Genomic DNA, 18,980 nt, shown 5'->3' with positions numbered 1-18,980 from the left:
TATTGATTTTCTGACCCCAAGGCTGGTCTCCTAGCCTAACCCTAGATCTCTGTAATATCAATGCCCAGACATCAATACAATATGCCTAATATACGGCTCTAGGAGACTTTTATTCACATATTTTTGACCCCAAGTGCAACCATGCATCTCAGTTGATAATGTCACTCAATGGTGCAAATCTCTCCCAATATGCAAGATCCCCTACCCACTGTGCTGGCAACACTGTGGATCTAGTTTTTTCGGATGTCCCCGTCCTTGGTCACCGAGCCTTTGCAACAAATGTTATGGACAGACCACTTCCTGGTCCCGTTCTCATTTACCTTGGAAATACCACAACCAGGTGGAGAAACCTGTAACATGCAAAAAAGGAACTGGAAGAAACTGACGGCGGAATCCTTAGGCCCAGTGTTGTTGAAGGTTCGACCACTATGTACCAACTACCCTAACGTAGACGTGACTGCCAGGGCCAGGTGGTTCTCTGCCACCATGGCCAAAATATCACCAGTTAGAGTAGGCAGATCTTCTGGAAATTCTCCGTCAGCCCCCTGGTTCTCTGACTAACTCAGAGTGGAAAAAGGTAAATGCCAACAAAAAAAACGCCTTTGGAGGAAAGAATATTGTCCATCAACCAAATTAATCTACAAAGAATCTCTAATTAAACTTCACAAATCTATGATGGTAGCTAGAAGAGACTACTTTGTAAAATGAATTAATACCGCGGAGACTCCAGCAAAGAAATGTTCAAGCTAGATATCTCCTTCACTAAGCCGATAGCACTTGAGAGCAAGATCTCTCCGTCACCTTCACTGTGTGCAAAACTATTGGACTTCTTTGAGATTTTTTTTTTGAAGGTCTATGACACCTTCACAACTAGAATGGAATCAATGGAAATGGAAGACGTGGAAACCCACGATGGGGAGACCTCCTTCTCAAAGTTTCCCCTCAACTCACAGCAGGAATCTTTGGGAGAGATCCTGAAATGTAAATTAGGGTCCCCAGAATATCTTGCCGCCCAAAACTGTGGGAATCACTGACCCACCTGATAAATCCTACCCTGAACCACTTATGGAATACCTCACTTGCCACGGTAATCTTCACTCATTCTTGGAAGCATGCTATGCTACTGCCTCTACTGAACTACTCATATTTTTGCAGTAAATTAAAGAAGAAAATCAACAAAATAGCGGTGTCATGTCATGTAGTTCCTAGGAATCTCTGGGACCTGCGCATTAAGGATGACCTAAGCTGAGGGCTTGGTGTACAAACAGACTCTGGATACCCCCACAGGATACATCAGCCATTAGACCAGCTAGCTCTACAGTGCCACTACCACCCCCTGTATCTTACAGTGGTGTAGGTAGTTTCTGGCAACCACTGAACTTAACAATACCGATACCTCAGGGATCGTGGTAAACAGGACACTACTTTTTGCTCAGTCACTCGTGCTTACTTATTCTCACAAAATACACAGAATGGCGATTGGGACATTTTCAATAATTATTTCTTGGTCCGGTGTCAGTCTTGTGTAAAACATATTTTCTGAGACAATAAGGAGACAGAAGCATATGAAAGAAATCGCGAGTATCAATACTGTAAACAGTAGACACATTTCTAGCATAGTGCTAAAAAGATGATCACATACAGTTCATATAAGACATTAGCACTTGCATACTCCTATAATGTGTGTCCTACCTAATTTGCCTAACTGTATCTAGCCTAGATATGTAGGTGTAGAATGTATATGTATGTAGGTAGCCAAGAATCGCCTAGGTAAGCTCCAACCCCCTCACCTGAGGGTGGAGATTGAAGGACCCCTTCTCTGCTCCTAGGATTACACCCCGCAAGCGATGTCAGACTGCTGCGTTTTCGAAAATTCAGCATGCAGGACCCCGTGTCAGCTTGGGAATTCTCCTCTAATTTGCAGTGGGGGGATAAGGGTCTTATATACAAGAGTGGTCACTTCAGGGTTCCTTCTAGAGTCGATATGTTTTGAAAACAATTATAAACGTTTTGCAAAGAGTCATAAATGTTTTTCAAAACAAATGCTGTCATGTACAGCGGGCCTGAGGGACAAGGGTGAAAAATGTGGTGGGACATGTTTATGGACATCAGGTGCAGTGTTATTTCGATAATATACTACAAGCCTATTCAGAAGAGCTAAGTACTAGGTAAAAGGTCACCCTTCAGAACTGTTATTGTAAGTGTGGATGGGACAATGGATGTAAAAAGGGGCATACATGACAGGATTAGCCTATCGGATGTGACACCCCTGCGGAATCACTGCCAGGTCCAGGAGGCTGAAAATGTTAGCAAAACCGGCACCCAATACCAACACCAGCCCCCACCCTTCCAGCCTCCCAGGAAAATGCCCGATACCCGGTACAGCCGTTCCTGCCCTGGATTACTCATGTGAAGAATCAGGTCATAGAGAAACTGAAGAGCACCTTTTCTGAGCCCCAAAGAACTGCTGAATCATGCGTCGCTAGCTACAGAAATACTATATTTACACTGTGGCTGAGACTGAGGTCTTCAATCTGTGGGGCAAGAACCCCAGGGGGGCCATGGAGCCCTGGGAAGGGGGTCGCACATTCCCCAGCTTCACTTGTCCCTCCAATCCAAAACGTTTGCCTTCCTTTTGGAACAAGACAGCCTCCTGGGATGGATCGTTACCCACTGCTCGCCTGAATGAAATGTGAATGTGCCTATCAGTTCATCTGCTCGTGTAAAGGATGCTTGGGAGCGGTTCTGGCTTTAATTGATCAATTCACTCCAAGCTTTGTGTTGACAAAGATTTAGTTTTTGCAGTGGAAGTCAAAAGAGTTAACAACTGGACTGGTAAGTGCTTACTTTTCATTTTACCTACATTTACACAGTATTTAGTACCCCTAAAGAGGTGTTGAATGGAAATGTATGTAAAAAACAAAATTGCAATACATATGCTCAGGTATTACTAAAATCCACCTTTTGGAAGCACCATTTTATCGTGAAACTATTTGCACATTTTGCAGCAGTCTATCTTACTCTGTGTGTAATTTAACTATAAAATAATGACTTAAATATTCACAGACCTTGCTGTCACAGGCTGTGACCTCACAGCACTATCAATACACAGCACTATTCTCCACTTCACCAATCAAGACCTAATTCTGCGTCTCTCTGGTTAGAAATGGACCTCTGTATTGCATTAACTAATAGAGGTTTCATAATCCATTTCCCACTTAGTAAAAACTTTTGAAATGTATTTTTAACTTACGTTGCCCATTATTTCACATGTAGATACCTGATGGTGAAAGACCTAAAAAAATTCTGGAATATTTAGGGCTTATTTGTAAGAGGTTTGCATCACCAGCACTCTCCGGTGGTGCAAGCGTATCAACGATACCTAAGAGTCGGTGCAAAGTCACCCTGCATGGCTCTGCACGGCCTCATTGATAGGGAGTAAGACACAGCAGAGCAAGTCACTGAGTCGCCTTACTCAGCGTCAAGGAGGTTGATGCTGCCCCATAATTATCAATTCACATAAACCTACGGCAGCTCCAAAAATGGACGTGGAGGCATAACGAGGAGAAATGGTTTCATTTGTTAATGTTAATGAAATTTGTCGAGTGCCCAAATACCTTGTCTTGGCGCTGTTGAGTGCCGTAAATCCTCCTGGTTGCACAGTTTTGGAAAAGCCATGTTTTAAACTTTCTCCTGACAATTGTAAGAGAAACTACGCCTCTCAACTGGCTGGAAGTGAGTTCCACAGCTTTGTGGTGCCATAAGAAAGACTCCGACCGCCCCAACCCACAGTGCTTATTCTAGGTACCTTCATCATTTTGATCCCTGAGGACCGCATCTGTCCGTCCGGATGATACCAAGCAAATTGCTTTTTGAGCGACCAAAGTCCTGTGTCGTTCAAAGCCTCAAACTCAACTCGTTTGGCCACTGGAAGCCAAGGAATTCAGCGAATTTCCTTGGTAATAGAATCATATTTGGGGGTATTGCTCAACAATCTCGCAGCCGTGTTTTGGATAGATTGAAGTTTTTGGCAAAGATGCTTACGCATGCCCAAATAGACACTATTACAATAATCCAATTTGGTCTGTATCAGCGTGATAACCACCAGCTTTCTAGACTCAAGAAATAAGGCATGATTTTCCTACGTTTTTTAATCATGCAATGGGAGGCGGTGACAGTAGCATTGGTCTGCTGAGATAATGCTAACTTGTTGTCAATCCACACGCCTACATTTTTTGCCTTTGCCACAGATTTAGGTGCTTAACCCATCTCTACTGGCCACCAGAGATGTTTCCATCTGGGATCTATCCCCCTAAAGATATTGACCTCAGTCTTTTCGGAGCTAAGAGTTAAACAGTGCTGACTCATCCATCTGTCGATTTCTCTCATACAGTTCTTTAACTGAAGAGGGGGAGCAGTTTGTTTCTTATATGCTGCCACAACGATCTCTGTGTTGTCCACATAGGATTTCTCCCCATTTTTCTGCAGCTCATATCAAAAGTAGAAATCGCCTCTCTGGGTTGGTTTTGTGAAAGAAGGTGCCCCTTTCTGTCCAAAAACCATCCTGTCTGTGTTGGTGCTAGGCAGCAATTTGTGCACCAACACAAGAAAAAAGGACAGAAATGCACCGTAAATAATATAAATAACTAGCTTACCCGTTGCGCGTAGCTGCGATCTTAGAAGAGAGGAAATTCAAGTAAACTTGTTATGATAACATTCAATTTACATTGTGTAATTTTTATTGAAACTTACTCATTTTAATATGGAAAACATTTCAAAGTGTTGTTTTAATTCTATTTACTTATTCGAGTGCTTGTGGATACACGATATTTTTTGTTTTTCCGTCTGGTGCGTACATGAATAAATCAGAAGGTTTTCGGACGCGTGAGCTTGCCACATACAGTTGTCCATGTGAGAAGCACGGATTCTCCAAATCTAGTTCACACACTTGCAGCAATTGTCCTTGCGCTTTGTTGATGGTCATTGCAAAAGCGAGTCTCACCGGAAACTGTAAACGTTTGAATCCAAATGGCATATCTGTTGGGATCATTGGAATACGTGGCAACAGTACATCTTCCCCCTTGAATTTCCCATTCAAAATTGTAGCTTCGATGACATTTTTCATCAACTTTTTCACCGAAAATCTTGTACTTTTGCAAAGTCGTGGTTGCAAATTCAGTATTTGAAAGATTATGAGGGCCCTGGGGGGCCGATAAAAAGCTTATGCCAGAAACCTTCAATGGAGTGTACTCAACAACTTCCCAACGTTTCATGACAATCGGATGAATGGTGTAGTAATGCATAAAGGACCACCAGACAGACAGACATACATTCGTTTTTATATATACTTAGATTAATATATATTTAGATTTAAATAATAGAATTTTAGCTGGATTGATACTTTCAGAAAGTCTCTCCACCTGTCACTTGGTCAACATTATATTTAATCATGGGAATACTGAAGAACATCCTTTTCCTCTGTAGAAAGTATCCATCATGAACACCCCAATAAAAAAGGAGACATTCTCTTTGGGTTTTTGACATTCTGCTCTAATAAAATATAGAATTCTAAATATGCTACAGTATCAATGATATAAAGCCACAGTCTTGCATAACCAGAGGTGCCTAGGCTCGCAAGTTTGCAAAACTAAAAAAGAATCAAGATGAAGGTGGGCCTACCAGCCAGGTTGGAAACAGAAAGAGGACTACACGTTAGAAGAGGCAGCCACTGGGAAAATACTATAGACACAGAGAAAGGACTGTTTCTGAGTGCGCATCTATCATATTAGACACAAAAATCTAGGATCTCAGGTTATTGGGCAACATAACACCGAGACAGAAACAAGTAAAAATTGTGTGTTTGCAATTCTATTCTGTTATCTAAATACAAAGCAGGCTACACATTAGTCATTCTAAAAGTAATGGCTGACTCCAATATGGCGGCGTTCTGACAAGGGACAGGGATGTGTGGAGATTGTTTTAATCAAATTGGTCCAAAGGAGGAGGAGTAAGGTTTGGGGGATCAACATGAGGTTCGGAGACTCACTGCAGAGAGCCAGGAACCCAGCAGACAGGGCAAGAGCGATAGAGGAAGGGGAATGATGGCTGATGGCAAAGAAAATAGTTGCGAAAACATGGATGGAAACAGTACTTTGGAAAACATGAAACTGATAAGAGAAGCACATGAGGAATATCACAGTAACAAGCATTGGTAAAGTAGGAAACAATATTATACAGAATTTCTGCGAGCACGCAAGCAGCTTGTTATGCTGCTACACAGCACCACGTTAGAGATTAATTCTAGCTGTATTGCCTTGAACTTTACAATTTTAAAATTGAATTACATTGTTGTGCATTGTACCTTCGTCTTTTAAAATCACCTTGTTTTTAAAATTTCACCAACTAGCACACAGCTATATTGTTGCTGACCCGCATTTGTTATTTACTTTCACTCGCTCGATACCTGCCGAATTAGGGCAAGGCACCGAGCATTAGGGATTCTAGTGGCGGCCATCTTAGGGCGGGACAGCGCGGTGAGAGAGCGCTAGTCTCCGCCATAAAAGGAAACAGTTCCACTCCGCGACAGCGGACGCGTTTTAGCGGACGCGCCTCGTCTTCGCCGGAGTCCAGCCTGAGTCAGCCCGTCTGTGCCCGTCCGGGCCAGGACGGGACATAGGGCACAAAACTCTGCCTCCCCACTACGCAGGTATGGCGCTTTCCGGGGAGTCTCTTAGAGAGCTACGCCCCGCTAGACATGAGAAATGTATAACGCTGAACCCGTTGTGTGCTGGAACACAAACTTGCCCTGAGTGTTCTATCACTCTGTCCAATTACCAGCCTTTACCGGATACCTCTCACGGCCCTTCCCATAAAATCCTCCGACAGGAAGACTGTTCTAGTACTTTTACATTCTATCTGGTAAACTGCCGTTCATTACCCCAACATAAACTAGACATCTTCCATCTCCTATTGGAGGAGAAGCCAAGTGCAATATTTCTCACAGAGACCTGGCTTCATGATAGTGCAGGTCCCGATGTAGCCACGGCACTCCCCCCGAGCTACGCTATTGTAAGGAGGGACCGTGTTGGTCAAACAGGAGGGGGTATTGCTATTATTTATAGAAGAGACTTCGTATGCAATTTTGAACCTGTAGACATTCCTAACTGTGAAGCGGCATCTTTTAAAATTATCCTTAGTCCTAATTTTACTTTCTCTGGCCTACTTATTTATCGACCACCAGTTAATAACCCTTCTTGGTCAGAAAATTTGGTAAACTTTATCTTACCTCACCATTTAAAAGCTCAAAATCTTACAGTACTCGGGGACCTGAATCTCCATTTGGATGACGACAACAATAAGATCTGTAAAAATCTCATAGATGATTTCATGGCATTAGACATGTCATTGCGCAATGTCAAGTCAAGTCAAGTCAATAAATTTATATAGCGCTCTACATACCCAGAGGGTCTCAAGGCGCTTGAGGAAGGGTGGGGACTTACTTGTCGAATAACCACGTTTTAAGTTGCTTTCTGAATGCTAGGTGGTTCTGAGTAAGGCGGAGGTGAGTGGGAAGTGAGTTCCAGGTTTTAGCTGCCAGGTAGGAGAAGGATCTACCTCCCATGGTGGTTTTGTTGATGCGGGGTACAGTGGCAAGGGCTTTGTTGGAGGATCGTAGCTGGCGGGAGGGGGTGTAGAAGGACAGTCGTGTGTTGAGGCATTCGGGTCCGATTTCGTAGAGTGCTTTGTGTGCGTGGGTTAGGAGGCGGAAAGTAATCCTCTTATTGACGGGGAGCCAGTGGATGTTTTTCAGGTGACCAGAGATGTGTTCTTTGCGCGGGATGTCTAATATGAGTCTGGCTGAAGCGTTCTGGATGCGTTGGAGTTTTTTCTCGAGTTTTGCTGTGGTACCGGCGTAGAGGGTGTTTCCGTAGTCCAGGCGGCTCGTGACGAGTGCGTGGGTGACCGTTTTTCTAGTTTCGGTGGGGATCCAGCGAAATGTTTTTTTGAGCATGCGAAGAATGTTGAAGCAAGATGAGGAGACGGCGTTGACTTGTCTGTTCATCGAGAGTGAGGAATCCAGGATGACGCCCAGGTTCCGTGCGTGTTCCGTCGGGATGGGTGCTTTTCCAAGGGCCTCTGGCCACCAAGAGTCATCCCAGGCGGAGAGGGAGGTGCCTAGGATGAGGACTTCTGTTTTGTCTGAATTCAGTTTCAGACGGCTGTGCTTCATCCAATCCGTTACTTCTTTCATTCCTTCATGTAGGTTGGTTTTGGCGGTGTTAGGGTCTTTGGTGAGTGAGAGGATCAGTTGAGTGTCATCAGCGTAGGAGCTGATGTTGAGGTTGTGTTGGCGTGCGATGGCCGCGAGGGGGCTCATGTATACGTTGAAGAGGGTGGGGCTGAGTGAAGATCCTTGTGGCACTCCGCAGATGACTTCAAAGGCCTCTGACTTGAATGGTGGGAGGCGGACTCTCTGGGTTCTTCCGGCAAGGAACGAGGTGATCCATTCCAGTGCTTTTCCTTGGATTCCAATGTTCCTGAGGCGTTGTAATAGGGTGCTATGACAGACTGTGTCGAAGGCTGCGGAGAGGTCGAGGAGGATGAGGGCGACTGTGTCTCCATTGTCTAGTAGAGTTCGAATATCATCTGTTGCTGCGATGAGGGCGGTTTCGGTGCTGTGTTTGGCTCGGAAGCCGGACTGTGAGGAGTCGAGGGATTTGTTGGTTTCGAGGAAGGCGGCGAGCTGGTTGTTGACCGCTTTCTCGATGACTTTGGCCAGGAATGGAAGGAGTGAGATAGGGCGGTAGTTTTTGAGTTCGGTGGGGTCAGCTGTGGGTTTCTTCAGGAGGGCGCTGAGTTCGGCATGTTTCCAGCTTTCCGGGAAGGTTGTGGAGTTGAAGGAGCAGTTGATGACGTCTCGGAGGTGCGGTGCTATAATGGAGTCTGCTTTGTTAAAGATGTGGTGAGGGCATGGGTCTGTGGGGGAACCTGAGTGGATAGAGTCCATCAGACGGATGGTGTCCTCAGTGGAGATTGGGTTCCAGTCATTGAGGATGTTCAAGGGGGGTGGGGGTCCTGCAGATGGTTGGGTGGGTTGGTCTTCGGGTCTGTTGTCGAAGCTTTTGTGGATGTCTGCAATTTTGTTGTGGAAGAATGAGGCTAGGGAGTCGCAGAGGGCTTGAGAGGGGGTGATGTCGTTGGAGTTGGCAGAGGGGTTGGTAAATTCCTTGACGATGTTGAATAATTCCTTGCTGTTGTGGGCGTTGCTATCTAGTCGGTCCTTGAGAGCGGCCTTCTTGGCAGTCCGGATCAGTTGGTGGTGTATGCGGGTGGCGTTTTTGAAGGCGTCCTTGGTGCTGGTGTTTGGGTCTTTTTTCCAGGCCTTCTCAAGGGAGCGACAGAGTTTCTTGGATTTCTTAAGATCCTCGTTGAACCAGGAGGCCTTCTTGCTGCCTGGTTTGATTTGTCGTTTTTTCAGTGGTGCTAGGATGTCGGCGCTGTTGGATAGCCATTGGGTGAGGTTGGTGGCTGCTTGGTCGGGGTTTGAGGAGTGGGCGGGGGGGTATTGAAGAAGCGATGAGGAGATCTGGTCGACGGTGATTTTGTTCCAGTTTCTTCGCAGAGTGGGTTGGGGGTGGTTGTTGGATGTGGACCTGTTGTAGGTGAAGTGGACGCAGCTGTGGTCAGTCCAGAGGAGAGCTGTGGTGTGGCTGAAGGAGACATGTTTGCTGGAGGTGAAGATAGGGTCGAGTGTGTGACCTGCGATGTGGGTGGGGGTAGTGACAAGTTGTTTGAGTCCGAGGTTGGCGAGGTTGTCCAAGAGGGTGGTGGTGTTGCGGTCGTTGTTCTTTTCAAGGTGAAAGTTGAGGTCTCCCAAGAGGATGTAATCCTCGGAGGGGAGCGCGTGTGGAGTGATCAAGTCCGAGATGTCTTCACTAAATTGTGCGCGGGGTCCTGGTGGCCTGTAGAGGAGGGTGCCTCTAAGTGTGGTCTTGGGGTCGATGTGGATCTGGAAGTGAAGGTGTTCAGAGTTGGCGAGGTTGACGTCTGAGCCGGTTGAGATGCGGATGCATTTCTTATGGACGATAGCGATGCCTCCTCCTGTTTGGTCGGTGCGGTCCTTACGGATGATCTTGTAGTCTTCCGGGATGACAATGGTGATGTCTGGGGCTGAGGAGGCGTTCATCCATGTTTCTGTTAGGAAGGCGACGTCCGGAGAGATGGTGTCTAGTAGATTCCAGAGGTCGATGGCGTGCCTGTGGACCGAGCGGGTGTTGAGCAGGATGCATTGTAGGTGGTTGGGGTGGGATATCTGTTGTGTGTTCGTAGATGATGAGTTGTTCTTGGTGCCGTCGAACTTGCAGGAGTTGCAAGAGAAGGGTCCATGGGTGTGTCCGGGAGCGGCTTGGGCGCAGTTGGAGAGGCGGCCAGGGTTAAGGGCTAGGAGGGTGGAGGCGTTGTAAGTAATGCGGGAGGGCTGGGCATTGCGTGGACCAGGGGGTCTGGCGCTGGGCGTGGTCCAGGCGCGGACGGGCGTAGACGGGCTTACCTTTGGCGCACCTTCGGCGCGAATGGGGCGCGACCGCTGCGCGTGACCGCTGCGCACCAAAGCAGCTGTCATATGTGGATGGTGGAGGGGGAGGGGCGAGGGAGGGTCAGCTGGGAAGGCGGGAGCGGGGTGGAGCCTCGGGCATGGCGACACAAACAACAACAACCTTAGCGCTAAAATGGCCGGCAGCGCGAAGCGGAGCTGGCAGCCACAGTGCAGATCAAAGTGCTAGATTACCAGGACGAAAGGGCAGTCAGGGCAACGCAGGGATGTACAAGCAGCAATTAAGCGGGTTAGCGCTATCAGGCGACAGTGATTTTACCGCAGAGCGCACCAGCTATATTACTGAAATAATTAAAATTAAATATAGCGATGTCTATAATTTCACCAGTCCTGTAATGCGCCTTCTCAAACAGATAGATAGATAGTAATGAGCATAAGCTGCTGCGTGGAGTAACGATACCAGGCTGGAGTCAGGTCGGGGAGCAGCGAGGAGGAGCGGCCGCGTCTGTGAAACACAGGACGGTCACAGCGCGATCAGTGCAGCGTAGGGGTAAGTGGACTTAGTGGGAGGGAGGGTCAGCTGGGAAGGCGGGAGCGGGGTGGAGCCTCGGGCGTGGCGACACAAACAACAACAACCTTAGCGCTAAAATGGCTGGCAGAGCGAAGCGGAGCTGGCAGCCACAGTGCAGATCAAAGTGCTAGATTACCAGGACGAAAGGGCAGTCAGGGCAACGCAGGGGTGTACAAGCAGCAATTAAGCGGGTTAGCGCTATCAGGCGACAGTGATTTTACCGCAGAGCGCACCAGCTATATTACTGAAATAATTAAAATGAAATATAGCGATGTCTATAATTTCACCAGTCCTGTAATGCGCCTTCTCAAACAGATAGATAGATAGTAATGAGCATAAGCTGCTGCGTGGAGTAACGATACCAGGCTGGAGTCAGGTCGGGGAGCAGCGAGGAGGAGCGGCCGCGTCTGTGAAACACAGGACGGCAATAAGGGCCCTACCCACAAAGCGGGACATCTGCTTGACCCTATCATCTCTAACATGAAAGAATTATCATGGCTGAATACCACTCCCATTTGCTGGTCAGATCATTTTCTCATACTCTTCTCTATTTCTCTTAAACCCACCAAACGCCCATCCACTACCTCCTCTGTTTCTTTTAGGAGAAACTGGAAAAACCTAAATTTAGATGATCTCAATAATGCATTGAATAAAGACCACCCATGCCTTGACGGAGACATGGAAAATATATCTGATGCCATACAGACATGGCTAAATGACGCAGTGAACGCCAATCTGCCCTTATCCCGTTATAAAGGGAAAGTACATCGTCCCACGGCCCCTTGGTTTACAGAGGCCCTTAAGAAAGAAAAATCTACCTGTAAAAACCTAGAGAGACAGTGGCGTAAGAACTACGAACTGCATCAAAAAGAGATCTACCGCAAGGCCAGAAACAGCTATCATTCGGCTTGCATGAAAGCTAAAGCAAGCTATGTGACTACTACCATAAATACAGCTGTTAACAAAGTCCAGACACTTTTTAACACTGTGAAGGAACTGGCCGGAGAAAACTCTAGAGCGGAGGTGGCTCCACTTAACACCCAGCAGTGTCAGGATTTGGCGACCTTTTTCACTGAAAAAATTGAGAAGATCGTCTCTAATATTAATAAAAATAGCACTATCACTCATAACCAAGAGGAAACCTCGCTAATCTCTAAAGGAAACTGTCATCTCGAAGCCTGGCCTCCCATTACATTAGATCAACTGAGGAAACTTTTAAAATCGATCAAATCAGGTTCCCCTCGCGACCCCATTCCCATCAGTATCATGAGCCAATTGGAGGACTCTACCCTGACGCCCATCACAGAAATACTTAATGCCTCCATGGAACAGGCTTCAGTTCCTGCTTTATGGAAACATGCCATAGTCAGCCCTCTGTTAAAAAAACCGACCGCCGATCCTACGATATTGGCCAATTATCGGCCAATATCGTTACTCCCCGCTTTTTCCAAAATGTTGGAAAGGCATATTCATGAGGCACTTTCCACATATGTGGAGAACAATGAACTACTTCACCCGTCCCAGTCCGGCTTTAGGAGTGGATACTCTACCGAGACCGCCCTGCTTGGGATTACGGAAAAAATCAGAGAGCTCAGAGATGATGGACAAACGGTAGCACTTGTCCTGCTAGATCTAAGTGCGGCCTTCGACACCATCTCTCACTCCAGACTGCTTGCCAGGTTGGAGGAGTGTGGTGTCGAGGGCAGGGCGTTTGGAATGGATTAAATCATACTTATCCCTACGCACCTTCCAGATCACCTCTGCTGAGGCCTGTTCAGACGTTTTCTACTCTCCCCATGGTGTACCACAGGGATCTATCCTGAGTACCCTGATGTTTAATTTGTATCTTCGTCCTTTAGCCAATCTTGCAGAGAACTTTGGTCTTATTTTAATGACTTATGCAGACGACTCTCAGATTTTGTTTTCCCTCTCCAAATCTGATACGTCTGCTCCTTCTGCACTTAGAATGGGCCTTCATGAGATATTTTGCTGGATGTCGGCTAACCAGCTTAAATTAAATGGGGACAAAACAGAGGTCCTCCTCTTAGGGAATAATAAGGACCTTTGGAGCGATCCCCACTGGCCGACATCACTGGGCAAGCTTCCGCCCCCAGCTACTCAGGTCAGAAATCTTGGGGTCATCATTGATGACAACCTCTCCATGACACAGCAAGCCAACAAAGTGGCGGGCATATGCTTTACCATTCTCAGATGGCTACGTAAAATTGTCTGGATGTTGCCACCTATCACCCAGAAGACCGTAGTCAATGCCTTAGTAACTTCTCGGCTTGACTACGGTAACATCTTGTACTTGGGTGCAAACAAAGCAGTAGTAAGACGCTTGCAACTGGTACAAAATGCTGCGGCCAGACTGCTTTGTAGAATCCCCAGACACGCCAGGATTACTAAACATCTCAGGGACCTTCACTGGCTCAGGGTTGAAAACCGGATTCGCTTTAAAACCCTGAGCTACCTGTTTAAAATCAAAGCTGGGACCGCTCCCAAGTATCTTCAAGATCTTGCCAAGCCCTACCTTCCCAATCGTAGTCTTCGTTCTGTTACATCAGCGACCTTTACGGTACCCAGGTATAAACGGGCTAGAATGGGCGGGAGATCCTTCTCATATCTGGGTCCAACTCTTTGGAATACATTGCCCACCCAAATACGCAAAGAAGAAAACTACAGGAACTTTAGGAAAAGTGTAAAGACCTGGTTGTTCGACAAATAAATACCCTCGGACTTGTTCTCTCTCTAGCTGTGCCCTGTGTTTCACTAATTCGGCGCCGGGAAACCCTTTGTGGGTAGCTGTGCGCCTTATAAATACTATAAAATAAATAAATAAATATAGAAATGAACGGAAAGTAAGTGGCAAGCACAGGAACCATGAAAAGCTAGAAAAGCAAGGAGGCAGGATGCAAGCCCCTTGTAAGATATATAATAAATACAATAGATTTCAAAAGCACAGAGCAAATGTTGTGCAGGAATAACCTAAAAATGAGACCTTCTGATTTGTACCAGGGAGCTTTTTTGTCTTGGTCCTTTTTTTCCCTTGTGACCCGTACTGGTACTGTGGTTCCAAGCTGGAGTGGCTCGGGCAGCACACATTGGACAGAGGGCAGGTGAGAGGGGGCTGGTACAGCAAGCTGATCATGGAAGACAAGCAGATGGGGCAACCAATGGAGCATGGAGGACAGGCAGGAGAGAAAGCAGACAGAGTTAGTTATTTTCCCATTTTAACACCAAGCTATAATTTCTAGGGCTTTTTCATCAAAAGCTACAAATTGTTTACCACACCTAACTACAACATTTCTTTAATTTTTGACTTTTTGCTTTGAAATGTTTGTACTTTTTTTATCATCCTAAAAGTTAAGCATATCTCAACCCTCCTCAAAAATCCAGTGTCAATCCCCCCCCCCACCCCAGCTACGCACAGTATTTGGCCGTGTTCAGTGGGGGGAGTTTTCCAAAGGCCCTGATATCTAGTGAGACCTTACTTCCAATCCCTAAGCCCCTCTAAGTGCCCACATTTCTGGGTAGAGTTTGTAACCTTTCCCCCACATTTGCCCCAAACCATACATCACTTGGCATTTTAGCCTGTGCAAGTCTAGGAACTGCACCCAACCCTCCAGAGGTGCCCAACCCCCCTGCTGGTACCCACCCTCTTGTGAGGCACTCCACCCATCCCCATGCAAGTGTTTAAACCCCTGCTGTTCATGACATTTGGCTGTGTGCAGTGGGGGTTTGGGGCAGGGTGTGGCTAGGAGGTCAGGCCATGCACTAAACCTCTGTGTGTGCACAACTACCAGCCAGGCCCCAAGCCCATTCCCTCTCGGGTGTTCCTAGCCCACTACACATGGCCAATGGGTGTGCACAGCAGGTGATTGAGCTGTAGCCACTGCACCCAAACCTCTTCAAGTGCCTAAACCCCCGTAGACAACCAAACTCAAGCTATACCCTGCGCTCATCACCTTGGGGATGTCCAAATTCGTATTCTCATGGCCTTCAACAGTATGCATTGGGGCTTTTGGTGCACCGTCTGTCCAGTGCCCACATCCTTCACCCAACAGCCCATAGACACCCAGGCTCCCCTTGCTGTACAGAGCTATTGGCAGGGCAAAATAGAAGGCTGGGTGTAGGACCTAGCTTATGGCCCGACACTGTACCCATCCTCCCACTGGCGCCCAACCTCTACTGTGCCCAGCCTTTGGCAGTGCGCAATAGAAGGCTCAGAGTAGAACCGAGCCTGTGGCCAGACATTGTACCCATCCTCCCACAGGTGCCTAACCTCTGCTGATCACAGGCGTTGGCATGGTGCAATAGAAGGCTGGGTGAAGGGCCTAGCCTGTGGCCAGGCATTGTGCCCATCCCCCTACAGCTGCCTAACCTCTGCTGTGCATGGCCCTTGGCAGGGCGCAATAGAAGGCCGGGAGCAGTGGTGGGTTGAATCTGCACCAAACCCCTCTCCAGGCCGGTCCCCACTGCACACATTCTACAACCTGCACAATGGTAGTTGTCTCACTGGTGTTTTAAAAGTTTTATTGCTATAGTGCTATATATATTTAATTTTGACCCTGGGGGTTCACCCTGCCCCCCTAAGAGGTATTTCATTTCTTTTTCAGGACTTGGGGTCCAATGCCTCTGAGTCCTGTAATAACTGCCTCAACATATTTTACATGTTGTGGCCATCCAATCAGGATCCAGCTGTCCACTTAGATTTGGCCAATCAGAGCATTTCTGACACCAATGGTCCAGAATTGTCTATTATTTTACAAGATTTAACCCCTTCATGCCCACCTGAGCAGTTTTTTAAATGCTTATTCCTTGAAAACAGCTGAACGGATGTACATCAAGTCACAAAATCATGCTGTCTGAGTAAAGTTCTATCTGTTTGCCAAATTTAGAATAGTTCAGTTCATCATGTTTCAGAATCTTCCTCTATGATGGAGCTATGGGTTTGGATGCATTTGAATCTGTACCTACCTCACCTCAAGAACGTTGAGCCATGAACTGATGCACGTGCAAAAAGAAATGCAGGGCAATTTGCACATGAAGCACATTTGGCTTGTAAAGGTTATTTTGCAAATCCACCCAATCAATCTAGGAATCTGCACAAGGGAAAAATATGTTTATTACTTCAACTACACTAGGGCAGTTCAGGAAAGAAAACTTGGGACCCTCAACACGCCCATCATTTAAACTTCAATTGTGCCACAGCTGTACAGATGTTAATGAAGGAACCCAGAAGATGCCCCGATCTCAGTGGATCATATGGACTTTCTTCTTTTCAGAGGATTGGGAGAAATGGGGCAGGATCTACATGGAAGTTTGAACATTGCACATTTTATGAGATATGCCCAACTCCCTTTTCTATCAGTGTCAATCATCCAGTTTATGGTTGCACTTACAAAGACACGTTTGTACATCTGTAGTAAATATCATGATCCCTGTGATGAGACCCCATTCTACTGCACCCCCATGGTGTTCAGTGTGCTTCTTAAATAATTTACACACCTACACTAACATCTGTTGACCCTATTTTCACCTGTGTGCCTGAGGGTGCATATTGACATGGGCATTGCGCAACCGGAGTGTCACGTTTTAGGAGGCTTCAGTGTCGCAGTCCCCTGCTCCATATTTCCAAAGCGGTGTTAAGCCACTTTGCGTGGCTTAATGTCACTTTGAAAATATCACACCCATTCATGCAGGTATCTGCTCACGTTCACGGTACATCAACAGCAGTTGGATCGATGCAAACTGAGGGGGATCTGTTTTGTACGTCACACCCTCTTCATCATTGGCCATAAAGGTGGTACCAATTCCTGTGAAAGAGAAGAAAGACACTGAATACAAGTAAGTCAGAAAAAACATGAAAAATCTAATAGCCATAGACCGCAGTGGTGCCCACGTCTAGATATAGAAACTGAGGAGCTAGATGTCTCAGCCATCCCTGAAACCCCATAACACAGCACAGCTCACAGCTCAGCCCCCTCAGGTCTTTCCTCCCATGAGGCCACAGGCAGTAATGCTGGTATTGCGTTGATGGTGCAGTTTAATGGTGTTGTTAGTACATTTTAAAATGCTTCTTGTTATAAAAAAGCAAAACAGAAACAGATTGCTTTCTGCTTGAAATGCATGTAAGAGGTATAGGATTTGGGTGTTTAATGAGTGAGTGGAGTTTGCACATGGATATTAGTTCCTCAATAACGCAAGCGCTCTTTAGGAAGAGGAATGTTACACCAACAGATAATAGCATGAAGTGAGGCTGTACTACTCGTCTGGGTGGATCCCATGTCTGTTTTAAAGAATTGGTAATAATACGCAGAGCATGTGTTTTTTGTCATTAATTTCAGTGCTCAGGTGTCCTCTTCCTCTTCTCAACCTGTAGGTGCTGTAGTATCTTTGAAGTGTGATAAAATCAGTGGTTCACTGGTGCAGATTGATGCCGGCAATGGCCTGGTGTTCGGAACGAATGAAGCTGGAATTGTTTCCATCCTGAACAATTTGGTCTGGACTAAGCTCAAGGGAAAATTCGTCCACGTCTCTGTAGGTGCAGCTGGAGTGTGGGCCGCCGGCGCCGATAACCATCCCTACAAGATGATTGGTGGAGACTTGGTCAAGACCCAGGGAGGTGGGTGGAACATTATTTACATTTATATTCAATGATCAGAACCACTTAACACATGTAGTCATCTGCTGGTGAGCATGGCAAACTCAACCTTCCATTTTTCTGAGCTGAATAATTTGATTATAATAATATTGATTAATGTTACACATGCTATATGTAAACCTTAGAAAGAATAGAAGCTCAGTATGAATGTCTCGATAAAAAGGTATCATCCAAATGCTTACTCTTATTCTTACTCTCACTCATATTCTTACTCTTATTCTGTTTCCTATTCTAATTTGCAGTCTTAATTCTGAATGTATTATTTTTATTCTTAGTCTTACGCTAAATCTAACTTTAACTGTAGCTCATATTCCTATTCGTAATCTTACTCTTACTGTTATTCTTCTCATTCTTACTCTTATTCTTATTCTCACTATTATTCTTAATATTATGCTTGATATTCTTGTTCTTATTCCTACTCTTGCTTTTATTAGTATTATTCTTATTTGTATTCTGTTTATTCTTACCCTTCCACTTAGTCGTCCTCCTACTCTTATTATTATATTTAATCTTAATCTTACTGTTATTCTTGATATCCTTTTTTACTCTTACTTAATCTTTTTATTCTTAGTTTTACACTAAATCTAACTTTAACTCTAAAACTCATATTCCTATTCTTATTCTTACTATTAGTATTTGTCTTACTATTATTATTATGATCATTATTATTCTTACTCTTAATCTTATTCTTATTATTCTTGTTATTTTTTTCTATTCTTATTCATAATTGTATTCTTATTCTTACTTTTAATCGTATTCTTATTCATCATCTTACTGTTGTTCTTATTATTCTTATTCATACTCTGAATATTATTCTTAATATTCTTATTCTATTTAGTCTTACTCTTAAGCGTGAAGTAGTGTGGCTCACTGGTTAGAGGCGGCAGACCCGAGAGCAGAGGACGGCCCGGGACCAGGGTTCGATTCCCGGCGCGGCAGGTTTCTGGACCAGGGTCAGCGGACTCGATAATTCTCTCGCCTCAGTGCCCACTCTGATCAGCGTTCACACTCGGCAACTCTGGGCATTAGCTTGCCTCATCTTCACTAACGGCCCCACCAGACCGCCGGGGATGCCTGGTCTCACCCTGGAGATACCCATTAAGGGACCATCTCTCAGGGAAGCCAGGAAGGGTTTCGCAGCGGTCGAAGCGCCTTGGGACCCTACGGGTAAGTAGTGCGCTATATAAATC

The 18,980-nt window shown here is 45.8% G+C and overlaps 1 protein-coding gene across 1 annotated transcript in view; it reads left to right on the top strand.

The window, feature by feature from the left end:
- Positions 1 to 18,980, top strand: part of LOC144824373 (fish-egg lectin-like) — a 73,085-nt gene that overhangs the window by 21,901 nt on the left and 32,204 nt on the right. The window contains exon 2 of the mRNA XM_078683484.1: positions 17,509 to 17,751. Within this exon, the coding sequence (XP_078539610.1) occupies positions 17,509 to 17,751 (243 nt within the window). The remainder of the gene's footprint in view (positions 1 to 17,508; positions 17,752 to 18,980) is intronic.

Source organism: Lissotriton helveticus, chromosome 3_1 (assembly GCF_964261635.1).
Source record: "Lissotriton helveticus chromosome 3_1, aLisHel1.1, whole genome shotgun sequence".
NCBI classification, from domain to species: Eukaryota; Metazoa; Chordata; class Amphibia; order Caudata; family Salamandridae; genus Lissotriton; species Lissotriton helveticus.
The sequence above is the reverse complement of the archived record's forward strand: the minus strand, read 5'-3'. Positions and strand labels throughout refer to the sequence as shown.